This window comes from Podarcis filfolensis (assembly GCF_964270895.1).
Source record: "Podarcis filfolensis genome assembly, chromosome: 5".
Lineage (NCBI taxonomy): Eukaryota > Metazoa > Chordata > Lepidosauria > Squamata > Lacertidae > Podarcis > Podarcis filfolensis.
In genome coordinates, this window is record NC_139608.1 from 5,299,977 (window position 1) to 5,316,740 (window position 16,764).

The 16,764-nt window shown below is 48.6% G+C and overlaps 1 protein-coding gene across 1 annotated transcript in view; it reads right to left on the reverse strand.

Annotated features, from left to right (window-relative positions):
- Positions 1 to 16,764, reverse strand: part of LOC310762164 (solute carrier family 12 member 9-like) — a 93,098-nt gene that overhangs the window by 70,474 nt on the left and 5,860 nt on the right. The window contains exons 2-6 of the mRNA XM_083612773.1: positions 7,515 to 7,649; positions 6,550 to 6,687; positions 6,124 to 6,426; positions 5,169 to 5,276; positions 3,099 to 3,210 (exon numbers count right to left, since the gene is read on the reverse strand). Coding sequence (XP_083468899.1) covers positions 3,099 to 3,210; positions 5,169 to 5,276; positions 6,124 to 6,426; positions 6,550 to 6,687; positions 7,515 to 7,649 — 796 coding nt within the window. The remainder of the gene's footprint in view (positions 1 to 3,098; positions 3,211 to 5,168; positions 5,277 to 6,123; positions 6,427 to 6,549; positions 6,688 to 7,514; positions 7,650 to 16,764) is intronic.

The window sequence follows — 16,764 nt, forward strand, 5'->3', positions numbered from 1 at the left end:
ATCATAGAGTTGGAAGAGACCACAAGGGCCATCGAGTCCAAGCCCCTGCCAAGCAGGAAACACCATCAGAGCACTCCTGACATATGGTTGTCAAGCCTCTGCTTAAAGACCTCCAAAGAAGGAGACTCCACCACACTCCTTGGCAGCAAATTCCACTGTCGAACAGCTCTTACTGTCAGGAAGTTCTTCCTAATGTTTAGGTGGAATCTTCTTTCTTGTAGTTTGGATCCATTGCTCCGTGTCCGCTTCTCTGGAGCAGCAGAAAACAACCTTTCTCCCTCCTCTATGTGACATCCTTTTATATATTTGAGCATGGCTATCATATCACCCCTTAACCTCCTCTTCTCCAGGCTAAACATGCCCAGCTCCCTTAGCCGTTCCTCATAAGGCATCGTTTCCAGGCCTTTGACCATTTTGGTTGTCCTCCTCTGGACACGTTCCAGTTTGTCAGTGTCCTTCTTGAACTGTGGTGCCCAGAACTGGACACAGTACTCCAGATGAGGTCTGACCAGAGCAGAATACAGTGGCACTATTACTTCCCTTGATCTAGATGCTATACTCCTATTGATGCAGCCCAGAATTGCATTGGCCTTTTTAGCTGCCGCGTCACACTGTTGGCTCATGTCAAGTTTGTGGTCAACCAAGACTCCTAGATCCTTTTCACATGTAGTGCTCTCAAGCCAGGTGTCACCCATCTTGTATTTGTGCCTCTCATTTTTTTTTGCCCAAGTGCAATACTTTACATTTCTCCCTGTTAAAATTCATCTTGTTTGTTTTGGCCCAGTTCTCTAATCTGTCAAGGTCGTTTTGAAGTGTGATCCTGTCCTCTGGGGTTGCCTTTGTTTTTATTATGTGTTTTCTTTTTCTTAATATTGTGATTTTATGAGATCTACAGGTATAGGGTGGTATACAAATTTAATAAATAAACAAACATAGCCTGCCTGTTGCCAGTCACCCAAGATCAATCCGCAAGACCTAGACCACAGAGCACAGGAAAAGAAATGAAACTCCCGCACAAACAAACACAGGAAGACAAATTTATGGAGGGTGCGACCATCAAGGGCCTCTCTCATGCCTAGCTCCCTGCAGTGAACGCCTCTTGCTAGGAATCGTAGGTGGAAAGAGTTCTGTTCTGCTCAGGTCCCGCCTGCAAGTTTTCCTAAGTTCTTCTTATGTCCTTATGGAGAAACCTTAGCAAAACAACAACAAACCTATGGTTATGTGAAACATGCTCAATAAACACACAAGACGTAACCGACGTAAATGAGGTATACTTCATTGTATCAAATTGTAGATTTCAACGGAAGTCCAATAAAGTTCAACGAAAAAAAGCAGAAGACCCAGTGGATTTCTGGAATATTAGCCTTGTTTCGCCATCCTAGGGTTCGTCAGTAGCACAGGCTCATATGTAATATTACAGGATAGTGGATCTTATAGCATAGCAGTGGCTGCAACCACTATGCGCCTGTGCTACTGATGAAGCTTAGGATGGCGAAACAAGGCTAATATTCCAGAAATCCTTGTCTGAGACTCTGTGAAAGGATTCTGTGGAACTGTAACAACCCTTCATGTGGATTATTAGACTCTATGAACAGACAGGTGGAATAGACACTTATACATGTGTGGACCTTATGCATGAACTGACTAGAGAATGAACTGATCCACTGGGTCTTCTGCTTTTTCATTGAACTTTATGAGACTTCTGTTGAAATCTACAATTTGATACAATGAAGTACTGTGGTACCTCGGGTTAAGTACTTAATTCGTTCTGGAGGTCTGTTCTTAACCTGAAACGGTTCTTAACCTGAAGCACCACTTTAGCTAATGGGGCCTCCTGCTGCCGCTGCGCCGCCGGAGCACGATTTCTGTTCTTATCCTGAAGCAAAGTTCTTAACCTGAAGCACTATTTCTAGGTTAGCGGAGTGTGTAACCTGAAGCGTATGTAACCTGAAGCGTATGTAACCTGAAGCGTATGTAACCCGAGGTACCACTGTATACCTCATTTATTTAAAAGTACAGCCGGTTATGTCTTGTGTGCTTATGGAGAAACCTTGCATTGAGCCAGACCCTGAGACCACCTAGTTCCATGTGCTCTCTTTCTCTCTCTCTCTCCCTTATATGGCAGCTGGGCTCCAAGGTTTCAGGTATGACTCTTCCCCAGCCCTACGTGGAGATACCGTTGGGGATTGGACCCACAGCCTTCTGCAAGCAATGCAGATGCTCCACCACTGAGCTGCAGGTCATTCCCCATATAGAGAGAGCCACACAGCAGTACATCAAGGGAGAAAGCAAAGCTGCGATCCTCGTCCCTGACACTCTTCCTTTCTAGCTGCAGGGAGGCATTCTATTCTGTGAACCACCCTGAGATCTTATGATTGGGGGGGTATATCAATCTAATTACCGTATTTTTTGCTTTATAAGACTCACTTTTCCCCTCCTAAAAAGTAAGGGGAAATGTGTGTGGGTCTTATGGAGCAAATGCAGGCTGTGCAGCTATCCCAGAAGCCAGAACAGCAAGAGGGATCGCTGTGCAGCAATCCCTCTTGCTGTTCTGGCTTCTGAGATTCAGAATATTTTTTTCCTTGTTTTCCTCCTCCAAAAACTAGGTGCGTCTTATGGTCTGGTGCGTCTTATAGAGCGAAAAATACGGTAATAGTAATTCCTTCCCACCTGCAAAGGAACTTTCGAACATGTACAAAAGAACGACTGTCTCATATGATGCCCCTTTGTGAATAAGCTGGTCCCAAGCTTTAGACCTCCTAAGCTTTAGACCTTAAATGCCCAGTAGGGGAGGAGAAGAAATTAAGTCTCTAGGCTAACCTGAAACTATGAGGTCTGCTCAGCTCAGGAACCCCTTAGACAAACCCGGGATAAGTCAGCTCAGTTTCTCTGCCTTTGAAATGGGAATAATTCCAAAATCGCATTAACAAGAGATAGAGCTGCAAGGATAAAATGAGATGATGCCATCTATACTGAACCCCAGCACAGGGCAGGTTTCAGGAGTCTTTGTCTGCTCGTTATTGCTGTTGTTTTAAAGGGGGGGAAAGTAAAGAGCTATGGGGTAGGAGCACCCCCTGGCGGCCAGTAGCAACGCCTACCTGTCGCAGGTGCAGCTCAGCAGAAAAGCCAACAGGTTGTAGACGATGTAGGTGAAGATCACAGCTGTGATGGTGCCTCGTGGGATGGAGTAGCTCGGCCGCTTCAGATCCCCTGAGGAAAGGAAGGAGGACAGGATCAGGGACTTCCCAAACAGGGGGAGAAAACCTCCATATCTCGCAGGCCAGAGCATCCCGCTCACAAAGTGTTCATTTTCCTTTCAGAGGGCAGGAAGCTGCCTTATACCTTGTCAGACCACAAACATAACAACAGTGCATCTGAAGAAGTGTGCATGCACACAAAAGCTGATACCAATAACAAACTTAGTTGGTCTCTAAGGTGCTACTGGAAGGAATTTTTATTTTATTTTATAAAAACATCCATCTGGTCCAGCATCCTGTTCTCACAGTGGCCAACCAGCTGTCCATTATGGGAAACCCACAGGCAGGAGACATATGCAAGAACCCTCTACCCTCCTGCCATTTCCAGCAACAGGTATTCAGAAGCATTGATGCCTCAGCTGCATAGGCAGACCACAGCCATCCTGGCTAGTAGTTGACAACAGCCCTCTCCTCCTCTGAGAATTTGACCAATCCTCTCTTAAAGCCGTTCAAGTTAGTGACCATCGCTGCTTCCTGTGGGAGGGAGTTCCACAGGTAGGGAGAGGGGGGTTATTGGTTTGTTTTGTTCTGGAAATTATTATGTATTTGTCTTTTCATCTTGTATTTTTCTGAACCACTCTGAGATCTACAGATGAAGAGTGGAATACAAATTAAATTTAATAAATACAGTCATACCTTGGGTTAAAGTTGCTTCAGGTTGAGCGTTTTCAGGTTGCGCTCCGCAGCGACCCGGAAGTAACGGAACTTCCGGGTTTTGCCGCGCGCGCATGTGCAGACATGCAAAATGACATCACGCGCATGCGCAGAAGTGGCAAATCGCGACCCGCACAGACACGGGTTGCGTTCGCTTCAGGATGCGAACGGGGTTCCGGAATGGATCCTGTTCGCATCCAGAGGTACCACTGTAAGAAAAATAATAATAGTTTAACTAAGGTCTGCATGAAGAACGACTTCCTGAATCTTCCAATGTTCACAAGTTCTACTTTTAGGAGAGAAGGAGAAAAACGTTCCTCTCTCCACTTTCTCTGTGACATGCATGGTTTCATGACCTGCTATCAAGTCACCTTTGACTTGCTTTTCTCTAACCCAGGGGTTGTCAGCCTGGTCCCTACCACCCACTAGCGGGCATTTCAGGATTCTAGATGGGCAGTAGGGGGTTCCATGTCACAAGCTGAATCCTCCTTCCATCGAGCACCAGTGTGCGGTAAGGAAATTTTACCATCAAGAAAGATGCATTAGTGGGTGGTAGGTATAAAAAGGTTGACCAGGTAAAGGGACCCCTCACCATTAGGTCCATTCGCGGATGATTCTGGGGTTGCAGCGCTCATCTCGCTTTACTGGCCGAGGGAGCCGGTGTTTGTCCACAGACAGCTTCCAGGTCATGTGGCCAGCATGACTAAGCCGCTTCTGGCAAATCAGAGCAGCGCACGGAAACGCCGTTTACCTTCCCGCCAGAGTGGTACCTATTTATCTACTTGCACTTTGACGTCCTTTCGAACTGCTAGGTTGGCAGAAGCAGGGACCGGGCAACGGGAGCTCACCCCTTCACGGGGTTTCGAACCGCCGACCTTCTGACTGACAAGCCCTAGGCTCTGTGGTTTAATCTGCAGCACCACCCGCGTCCCTAAAGGTTGACTACCCCTGCTCTAAAGCAATGACCCCCAAATTGCTGTAACCTTTCCTCGGAGGGTGACCGCTCCACCCCCTTGGATTTTGTTGCCATCTTGTAAGCCTTTTGCAACTCTGCACTTTTTTAGACAGAGGGTTCATCTAGATCAGCGCTGCCTTCACAGACTGGCAGCGTCTCCAGGACTGCAGGCAGGGTCTCCCCTAGCCGTATCTAGAGATGATGCCATGGAGTCGAACCTGGACCCCTTTGTTCTCCAAGCATGCACTCTGCCCACTGGGCTATGGCCCCGCCGCAAACGGCCGTGAAAAGTCTGCACCCACCTGACATGTTTGAACCTGCCATGATTCCTGTGCAGCCGTTGAACATGACGGCAAAGACGGTGCTGAAACTCATCAGGCGACCCGTTGTGTAATCCACACTGTAGTCGGCTGCGGGAGGCAGTGAAGAATGCATTTATTGAAACAGTTTGTGCGCTGCTTTTTCCCTTGGGAAAATCACAAAAAAGCGATGGTGGGACGGACTCCCTCGGGAAGTGGTGGACTCTCCTTCCTTGGAGGTTTGGATGGCCACCTGTCATGTATCATTGAGGTTCCTGCATTGCAGGGGGTTGGACTAGATGACCCTTGGGGGGCCCTTACAGCTCTACGACAACATAAAGGTAAAGGTAAAAGGACCCCTGACTGTTAGGTCCAGTCGTGGCTGGCTCTGGGGTTGCGGCGCTCATCTCGCTTTACTGGCCGAGGGAGCCAGCGTACAGCTTTCAGGTCATGTGGCCAGCATGACTAAACCAGTTCTGGAGAACCAGAGCAGCGCACAGAAACACCGTTTACCTTCCCGCCGGAGCAGTATCTATTTATCTACTTGCACTTTGACATGCTTTCGAACTGCTAGGTTGGCAGGAGCAGGGACCGAGCAACGGGAACTCACCCCGTTGTGGGGATTCAAATCGCCGACCTTCTGATCGGCAAGCCCTAGGCTCAGTGGTTGAACCCACAGCGCCACCCGCGTCCCCATGACAACAACATATTAGAGCCTAAAAACAGACCCCTTCAAGGGTCAAAATACAGGGGAAAGAGGTGCATCTTCAGCATCCTCTGCAAGCTGTGCCATGAAGGTGTCAGGCACATCTCTGTGGGGAGAGAGTTCCACAGCTTAGGGGCCACCACAGAGAAGGCCCTCTCTTCCTGTTTCTCTCCCCACTCCTCCGGAGTCACAGCTTCTGCGCCCCCCGCCCCCCACAAAATAATACTTTTCAAGTGCAGAGGTGAAACTCACCAAACAAGTTGGCCTTGAGGGTGCTGTGCTTGAAGCCCGTGAAGGAGGCGTTGCCCTGCTCCGTGCCATTGCCGTCGATGCCCGGGGGCAGTTTCACCTTGCGGGGGGCCACCACGAAGAAACTGAGGCAGACGGTGCCCAGCACCAGCATGACGATCAGGAAGATGAGGAAGGTGGCCTTGGCGTAGATGCCGGCGCCCACGAGGCAGACCAGCAGGCAGAGGAAGAGAAGGACCGTGCCGTAGAGGAGGTCGAACCAGTAGCCGCGAGGAAGGACCTGGGTGGCGCTGCCAGCGCCGCCCTCTGCGGGGACAGGCAAGGAGGAGGTCAGGGCGGGCACCTTCGCTGCCTTGCACGCAGAGAGAGGAAAACCCTGCAGTGCGGACGGGGGTCAGCATCTCCCGGGGAGATTCGTATGGCACTCACCTGCTGGGGCTCCAAAGTCATCCACGACTGCCTCCACCAGCCCCAGGATGTAGAGCGCACTGGCACAAACGTTGGCCAAGAAGAACATTATGCCAATGCTGCCGCCGAATTCAGGCCCCAGCGCCCGGCTGATCATGTCTGCACCCCTCGCGTCAAGGAGCAACATAGAAGTCAAGGGGACCCAGCAACCCTGAGAGGCAGCTAAGAGGAGGGTCTGTACTGGCACTAGCATCTACATGCCATTTGGAGGGAGATTGGCAGCCTTTGCCACCCTGGTGCCCTCCAGGCATTTTGGACTACAACTCCCATCAGCCCCTAACCAGCATGCTGTGAGTTGTAGTCCAGGAGGGCATGAGGCTGAAGAAGGCCAAACTAAGGTTTGCTGCATCCATCACACAGACCAGCGCTTCTTAAATGTGGGTCTGCAGCTGTTGTTGGACTACAACTCCCATCATCCTTAGCTAGTGGTCAGGGATGATGGGAGTCGCAGTTCGAGAAACACTGACATTGATAGCTGCAAAGGGGTGTGTAAAGTAGAAATTGGTGGGGCAAAAGGCCAATGATGGCAGTGACGTCACCCACCCCGGGAAGGGTTGGAAGTAGAAAGACAGACAGGAGGGGGCTGGCTAAGGGCAGACTGAGGTTGGTGGGGCAGTGCCCCCTTTGCTCAAATGGACCAGCCTTCAATGAATCCTAGAATCACTGAGTGGGAAGGGCCCCTGAGGGTCATCTAGCCCAACCCGCAGTGAAGCATGAATCCACAGCCCACAGGCTTTGATTCCTGATGTTGTTGTAGCACTGGGCAGCCCTGCCTGCTTGTGGCACTTGGCTGTGGGGTGCGGGCAGGAGAAGAAACTGCCCCACTGCTTGGATCCAGTTCCCAGCCCCTGGTGCAATGGCTGTAGAGGTGCTAGGAGATGCTCTACGCCAACCGGACACTCGCTGGGTCTGCGTGCCAAGGATACAGTAGGCGCCACCCGCATCCAGGGCCCCGTTGGTGGAGATGGCACACACCGACAGAACCGTCAGCCCGATGATGAAATAGGCCACGACGAACATGGCCAGCGACTGGAACAGCCCGGCCTGGCCCACCACAAAGCCTGTCAGCACGGAGAGAGAAACAGAGGAGGAAATATGGAGGGTGGACGTTGCCCCAACTTTCCTCGCCTTCCCCCAGAGTTTCTTTAGGCCACTCCTGCTCTGGAACAAGAGCCCCCAGGAAAGGACCTGAGTGCTAGGGCAGCCAAAAAGAAAACCTGCCTTAAAGGCTTGCCGTGTTCCCTTACCCTCCAAGCAAGTTTTTACCCTCTCAGTGAAGAAGAGACACAAGCCCCTTTCTGGTTTTGGGCAGCCATCCCAGGCCCCTTGAGGATATCTACAGGCTCCTGACAAGCAAATACTTCATCAGAGCCTCATAAATAAGTCCACATAAGTTACTGGCCTGCTTAGGGGCTCAGAGCCTGCCATGATGAGAATGCAGGTTTCTAGTCCCTAAGCAAAACGGGGTTTTAAAGTTCTATCAAGGGGGCCGACAAAGGAATGATCTGCCTCTCCTCTGCCAGCCGGCTTGCTTTCCATGTGGGTCATAGAGGAAGGGGGGAAATGACAAAATGACAAAAATAATGGACAACTTTGGTAAAATGGAGTATGACAGAATTAAATAAAATATTAAGTTTAACAATTACAATAATAATAATTTATTATTTATACCCCACCCATCTGGCTGGGTTTTCCCAGCCACTCTGGGAGGCTCCCAATCGAATATTAAAAACAATACAGCGTCAGACATTAAAAACTTCCCTAAACAGGGCCGCCTTCAGTTGTTTTTTAAAAGTAAAATAGTTGTACTTAAAACTCCCGATCACCTTGGGTGACCCGGTGACTTGCTAAATACATGGCTCCTTTGTAACCTGCAGACTCCCAATTAGCCAACTAGACCAATTTATGCACGAGTTGTTGCAACACAGTAACGTGAGTCATCTTCACAGCAGCCGGGAAGGGAAGCCACAAGTTCAAACCTCGCATTCCTCTTCCGCATTCTCCTCATTGTCAACACACCAAGCGTGGGTGCTGCCCCACAGAGATCCACACCCAGAAACAGGTCCCTGCTCCCTAGGAGCTGACAATCTAAAGCAGGCAATGGGAAGGCGGCGGGGGAGACATGGGAAAGGGGGGGAGAGATTTAAAAGGGCACTGAAGTGACCCCATGCAGCTTTATGAACTGCATCAATTTAGTAATCTGGGGGTGTCAGGTTATCTTGCAGACTGGGAATGGGTCCAGCAACAGGAAACCGAGGGCTGGGCTAAATATTATTTATTTTTTATTATTGTTATTCATTCATTCATTCATTTATTAGCCACCCTCCACCCTAAGGTCTCAGGGTGGGTTACAATATGAAAAACAATGTAAAACAACTTGCAAGTGTGAAAGTAAGGTGGGTGTAAAAAAAAACAGAGACATATGTAGCCTTGTTAACCATGAAAATCCTTTAATAAAAACATTTTTTTAAAAAACACACCTGGGATCTTAGGGTGAAGGGCAGCTAGAAGAAGAAGAAGAGGAGGAGGAGGAGGAGGAGGACGAGGAGGAGGAGGAGGCGGCAGCCAACACAGTTGCACCAGAATTGGCCTCAGGCGCTCAGATTGCCTTGCCTCAATCAGCAATCTGGCTGCTAAATTCCATGCAGGGATGCCTGTGTTGTGTATGGATGAGACACAGAAGGATATGTAGAAAACCAAGCCCTGGAGAATTTTATCACCTTGCAGTGCCTTACAGCTCTGTGAATCAAGGGATCTGTCTAAGCGGCAGGCACCCAGGAGGCAACGTTCCCTGCCCAGAGGCAGCGAGTCAAATGGGAAGGTGCGGTGAGTGGCAATGTGCCAGAGGGCAAAAGCTCGGCAGCCGGGAACGAAGGAAGACTCGAGACCTCCATCCAATTCCCCCTGCAACAGTGGCAGCTAATCTATCCCCTCCACAGTGGGGCAGCGCCCCAATGTTTGCACCAGGGTTAGAAGTTAGCCAGGCACCAGGTGCATTTTGCAACTGGCGCGGGTCAAATTGCGATCACAAGGAGATCTCTGGATGCCAGATTGGCAGCTGAGATCTCCATATCCTTCCAGCTTTCTTAAGCAGGTGAGCCAAAGACCTTATTTATTGCATTAATCTCCCACCTTTTTCTCCAAGGAGTACATGGTTCTCCCCTCTCCTCAGTTAACCCCCTACAACGATCCTGCAAAGCAGGTTAAGAGACTGCGACTGACTCCAAGGTCACACCGTGAGATTCCTGACTGAGTGGGGATTTGAACCCTGATCTCCCAGGTCCTGGTCCAACACTCTCACCACTAAACCACACTGGCTTCCTTCTGCTATGGGGCAGCTCTATAAATGAAGTAGGTAAATAAATAAATATGGGGAAAGCCAAGTGTCACTTTAAGAAGAATCTGATATGTTTTCCTTGAAGCCGGAATTGGTTTTATTCTGGATTGTTTTGTTTGAAGTTTTAATATGTTGTAAACTGCTGTGAGATGTTTTCTTTAAAATATAAAGCAATATAGAAATGAAACAAATAAATAAATAATGCGAAAAAACAACCACCTAGATGTTCAACTGTGGTGAACATGACCTCGGTTTAAGGTGCAATTTGGCGCTTAGCTTATCTAACTGAGTTTCTAACCCTGGTTTGCACCACCATTCTCCTTCCCGGCTCCAAGGACCGAACACAGGTAAACATACCCTATCACCCCAACAACAACCCTTTAAGGTAGGCTTGTCTGAGAGTATGCAACTGGCCCAGGTTCTCCAATGCAAGCTGGATGCTGCCCACTTGGGGGTCCACTGATCCTGGCACAACCCTCCTGGCCCATCCGCACCTATGCCGCTGCCAGAATCAGGCCAGAACCGTCCTTTGGCTCGAGAACCCAGCCCAGATCTTTGTGGATCCCAGCTAACAAGCCCTAGCAGCGTCAAACTGCTGTCCGTTTCACGCCATATCAGAGCCTCCCGGCCTCTGGGGTTTCACACGGCTCTTTCTGGAACACTCCCGCCCTTCTCCACGGAACCGTTTAAGCTCTAAAGCGTCGAGGCCTGACTTATTTAGATTTATAAACTCCACCGAGTTCCCTTAAGGCCTCAGAGCTGTAAAGCAAAAACAAGGTATTGATTCGAAAACAAGCCAATTGATTTTTAAATTGAGTACATATATATCTGGCAACCGAGGGAACCGCGGGGCGGGCAGCAAGTGTGTGTGGGGGGGTGTGAATGTGGTGTAAGAGATCTGCAACAGGCACCCACGACAATGACACCATCACAATCTCCATCCACAGCTGCAATGGACTTCTCTAGCTGGGCGCTGTGACAATCCGGTTTTCCAGACTGACGAAATATTGCTGCTTTTCAGCCTTGGGGAATGTGCCTGCCACCACAAAAGAACCACCGTGAGGAAACCGTGTGGAAACCCTGTAATTTTTTTTGGGGGGGGGGGGAGAATTGGTCAAGAGACTCGAGGTGAAACCACAAGTTATGTTTAATAAGCAGAATCAGGAGGGTTGGTTGGTTTTGGTTTCAAACGCCGATTTTACAACTCTGCAAATTAATTTGCCAATTTTGGAAACCCCATAATAAAAAGAAACAAAGGAAAACCCAAATGAATGGAAACATCTTTTGCTCCTGGATTAAACCCTGTTATCAGCGGTGGTTTCCCCATAGGAGTCACTCACAAGTTATTACCTGCTATACAGCGACAATTTGTTTATCTAATTGCCATAGTTCAGTATAATAATACAGTTGTACCTTGGTTCTTGAACACCTTGGTACTTGGATGTTTTGGCTCCTGAACACTGAAAACCAGGAAGTAAGCGTTCCAGTTTTTGAATGTTTTTCGGAAGCTGAACACCTGACGTGGCTTCCAATTCAGTGCAGGAAGCTCCTGCAGCCAATTGGAAGCCGCGCCTTGGTTTTTGAACGGTTTCGGGAATCAAACGGACTCCTGGAATGGATTTAAGTTCAAGAACCAAGGTGTGACTGTAATAATATCCTTGTAAAAAATATGGCACCTAGACATTCTGTTGTGGCAACTGTAACCTAGGTTTAAGGTGCCATTAAGTGATTAACATATATATCTGAGTTTTTAACACTGGGAGAAGATAGGGTCACGGGGCTGACCAGGAGAGCCAACCTGTTCAGGCACCACACATCACCTTTGACAGGTTTCCAGAGAAATTCTGTGCAAAAATCCTGCAAAAGGGAAGCAGGTCATAAACCTCCACACGTTGCCGGCTCAGCTGGAATTGGGCAAACACACAGACCAGGAAGTGGTGCCTTTCCCCTTGCAACCGCAGGCTGGGTGTTTTGTGTGTGTGTGTGTGTGTGTGTGTGTGTGTTACTCAACCACCCTTCCCTGATAGCCCGAGATTTCCAGAAAACCTCAGCAGCAGAGCGAAAGGAACCCAGTCAGTGCCGGGTAAAGAAATCAAACCACTTCTTCCAGAGCTGTGGGGGGGAATTCCAAACTGTCTCCACCCTGGGATTTTCACGCTTTCGATTTCTCTTTCGTTTGTTAGTTTTTTAAAAACAGAAGAAGAAAGAGGACTTTCATAAGATCACAGAGTTATTTGAGAACTGAGGCAGCCCTGTCATAAGGCAACATGAGGAAGCAGCCAGAAGGGAGGGGAAGAGATTTGGGTCTCCTGTAACAGCAGCAAAGCGGACTGTTTAGCGAGACCCCTCCATGTGTCTCACCTGACAGGGAAGTTCTGCTGAGCAAGACCCACTCATTTCAACGGAGCTTGTGCAAGAGAACTTCCCATTTATTAGCGGGGAGGGTGGGGGGGACCAACTGGAATTTCCACTGCAAGCACCGAAACGCCTGGGACCGTTTCCCCATCCTAGACCACGTAAAAGTCTCTGCCGTGTCCCACAAAATCACTAGCACAAAATAAAAGCCACCAGTCCGCCTTAAGTCTCCAAACGGTAATTAGTTTATCAGCGGAACAAATCTCTTTCTTCATGCCTCCTGATGCAAACAATGTGATGGAATGAAGTGAGATAGTTTTCTTTTTGTTCTGTTTTTTTATTAAAGGTTTTCTTGATTTACAAGGATTCGACCACTTCAGCCCACAGGTGGGAGATGGGTTTGTTTTTTTGCAAAGGCTCCCGTTTTCCAAAAAAGAAAGGGAAAGAAAACGCCTGCAGGTAGAAATCTAGCATGGCAGGGAACAAGCTAGGTAAGAACACTTTTCCTTAACGTACTCTGAAGTGCCACATCCCACAGACCAGGCCTATCACTGCTAGGATCATAAGGTAAAGGTAAAGGTACCCCTGCCCATACGGGCCAGTCGTGTCCGACTCTAGGGTTGCGCGCTCATCTCGCTCAAGAGGCTGGGAGCCGGCGCTGTCTGAAGACACTTCCGGGTCACGTGGCCAGCGTGACGAAGCTGCATCTGGCGAGCTAGCGCAGCACACGGAAACGCTGTTTACCTTCCCACTATAAAGCAGTACCTATTTATCTACTTGCACTTAAGGGTGCTTTCGAACTGCTAGGTGGGCAGGAGCTGGGACCGAACGACGGGAGCTCACCCCGTCACGGGGATTCGAACCGCCGACCATACGATCAGCAAGTCCTAGGCACTGAGGTTTTACCCACAGCGCCACCTGCGTCCCCCGCTAGGATCATAGGATGAGGATAAAAGGGAGAGACAAGCAGAAAACTCTCGACTTCTCCATGGCCAGAATGTAGCCTATGCTGTGCAAAGTGTCACTCCTGTGGCTCCACCCACTTTTGCCTCTAGCCACGCCCCTGACTGGCATGCGGCCCCCACAAGTGTGAATGTGGCCCTTTGGATGAAAAGGGATTTCCCTGCTCCAGTTTTGAACATGACAAATGCCAGAGCTCAGTTATCCCTCCCTAGGTATCAACACCTCCCATATCTTTTATTTAAAGTATTATTTATTGCTTGAAGAAGCAGATCCTTGCTGAGGCCGTGCACATGGAAATTGCCTTTGCTCTAATTAATCCTGAATCAAGGGCACCACTGGTGTCACAGGCCCTGGCTAAGGCAGCCTCCCTTCCAAGCTGTATATTCTGTCCCACAACGGAGACTGGAGATAGTGCTATTTGCAACTCAAGGGAGGAAAAGGTTTCTGCAGGCAGATTTTGCAAGAGGGATGACCCTCATTGACCCCCAGATGCTTCTGGGGGAAGCTAAAAGTGATTGAGAAAACAATAGCAGAGAAAATGGATTTGAGCCTTGCGGAGCTCGTGGCCTGTAGACACAGCTTTAAACTGTCCCCAGCTGCCCTGAGCAAATCGGTGGAGGGTGTGGCCCCCCACACCCCGCCAACCACGCGGACCTGGCAAAGCAAGCTGCCCAATTTGTTCCTCGCTTGGGAGAGAAAATTCGCGGCTCGAGAGCTGACTCTCGCTGCAAACAGAGAGGATCCCAGGATAATGAGTGGATCCTGAGTCATAAGGAAGATCAGGACAGTTCTGAAAGAACCCTGTGTCCTGTTTTCCCCCACGGGGTTCAGATCTAAATATTTGAGAATGCTTGCAAGGGAACGCAGGGTGTAACTGCACAGCATTCCTGGCCTTTGTTAAGGCTGGCATATACTATCAGGCTGCACAGATCCCAGATTAATTTCTACAGTATCCTATTACTATTAGTTTCTCCTTGATTAAGGCTGCGGTCCCATAGACACTTGCCCAAAGTATATTCCCACCAAATTCAATGGAACTGCAGTCTTTTATATATACATAAAAAGGACAGTCTGAGCCTGTTAGAACATGCAGGAAACTGGGGTGGGGGGGAATACATTATTCAAAACGAACAACTTTTTGCAGACTTGTATAAGGGATATATGAAGTGGTGCAGGAAATTGAGCTTTTCTTGGAACAGAATCCGTTTTACCTTCACCACAATTAACACACACACACACAAAATTTGTTATCTTCAGGCTCTTTCCCTTGCATTCTGTTTGTTTTGCTTTCTGATCCTGCACAGGACTCCCTCAAACAGCAGTCGCTGTTGTTGTTGTTGTTTTTAAATAAACAATAAGCTTAATTAGAATAATAATTAACATAATGTCGCTGTAAGGTTTAAAACTTAGCTGGAGAACAAAAAATTAGCAAAAGAGAATCTTTCTACTTCAATAGGGTGGGGTGGGGTGCGGGGGGGGAGAACTGTGGAAGGCACTGAAATCACAACTGGTTGCCACCGCTGACTTTTTCATATGGACTAGAAACTTGATTTGCTTAGGAAAGCTGATGCTCCAGATTCTGTGCCCAATCCCAAACTGAAGACTGCATGCGCATATGGTGGGACGACAGAACTGTAGAGCATATCGGAAACTGCAGTAACCGCGTGTTGAAAAAGCAGAATTGAAGCGTTTCAATGAGCGATGAAGAGGAGGAAGCCAGATCTCAATGCCAGAGTACTTCTAAACCAAATGCAATGAAGAGCAAAACTACCAAGCCCAATCTGTGGGAACTGAAAGGCTTTGAGTCCAAAGTTTTGCCCCACCAATTACCCACAACTTCAAATCCCCAGTCTGCCCCAAACAAATCAGACAGGTCACGAGTCAAAATCTTAGAAACATAGAACTGATGAATTGGAAGGTACCCCAAGGGTCATCTAGTCCAACTCGCTGCAATGCAGGAATCTTTTGCCCCTTGAACCCATGACCCTGCGATTAAGAGTCTCATACGCTACTGACTAAGCCTAAGTGGGTATTTGCAAAGAAGACTGTTCAGATTACTCAGGCAAGCCAAATGAGGGCAGTCTGCCTCCAGGACAAAGAACCTGCATTTCAAACAATGGAGCAGCTTACGCACAGACTTATATTTCAAATGAGTTCAAAACCATGTGCCTTGTTTTGAATCCTAGACTAGCACTTCTTCAGAGGATAGCTGGAGCATCTGCTCTGCATGCAGAAGGTCCCAATCCACAGTATCTCAGGTAGGACTGGGAGAGACTCCTTCCTGAAAACCCAGAGAGATGCTGCCAGTCAGAGTGGACAATACTGAGGTAGGTGGACCAAGTCTGACACAGTATAAGGCAGCTTCTCACACTAGGGAAAGGCTGAAGACTGAACACAGGTGATTGCTTAGTGAAGGAAGAAAAAACGTGATCCAATGTCTTCCTTTCTCCCTCCTAAGAGATGCTTCCATTTCTTGCAAGCCTGCCTGATTGCTTTCTCATGGGCGGCCATTTGTCGTAAAAAAATAAATGTGACCTGAGTAAAGCAGATACTCCATCTGTAGCCGTCTCGGACGGGCACACGGCAAGAGACTCCGAAATACTGCCTGCCCCTCCAAAGAGAGAGGGAGGCCAGCAACGCTTCAATCATTTGTATCTCACTTAACAGAAATAAATCTGAAATCTTTTGAAACATGCAAACAACATCAAACCGATTTAAGTGCTAACTGTTGTTGACAGTTGCTGCATCTAGATTTAGAGTCCCGTCAGACACACAGATGTGCAGACTTCATGCTTTGGCGCAAATGTTTTGAACTCTTGAAAACACACACACACATTTTAACAAGAGCCATTTCGATCTAGCCCCGCTGCAATGCTTCCGTTGCTCTGAGCGTGCAAAGAACTCGACACATAATCGAAAATGTATTTTGAAACAGACACATAACCTCACTGCCACCATTTTGGCAACTTTGTGCCTCCCAATTTAGAGGACTCCCCAAGGCCAGGAGAGCCTCAGCCAAATAGAACCAGAAAGTCTCTTGCAGAAGCCACAAGACTTTTGCTTCAACTGCCAACAGATTGACTGGAAGTCATTTCTGCAATTCTGCGCTCGGGTTTGGAGGGAGAAATCTTCCACATTCTCCAGGTGGTGGGATGCATGTTGGTCAGGTCTATGCCAGACACTCTCTCAACAAGTGCCCCCCAACCCACCCCCTGTTTGATTTCCAAAGTTGGGCTCTTGAAGCTGGATTACTTTGGGGGTGCTACTGCACCCATAGAGTTGGAAGGGTAATCCAGTCCAACTGCATGCAATGCAGGAATGCACCAGTAATGACAGATGCAGACCCGGGGGGGGCAGGGTCTGTTCTGGGGCTGTCAACAGGATCCTAGCCATGCTGACCTCCAACGCTGGACGTGCTTGAGAGAGATCTATGGAGGCCAGATCCACCAATGGGCATTAGCCGTGCTGGCTAAATGGAACCTCCACATATAGAGGCAATGTATGGTATCTCTCAATAAGGG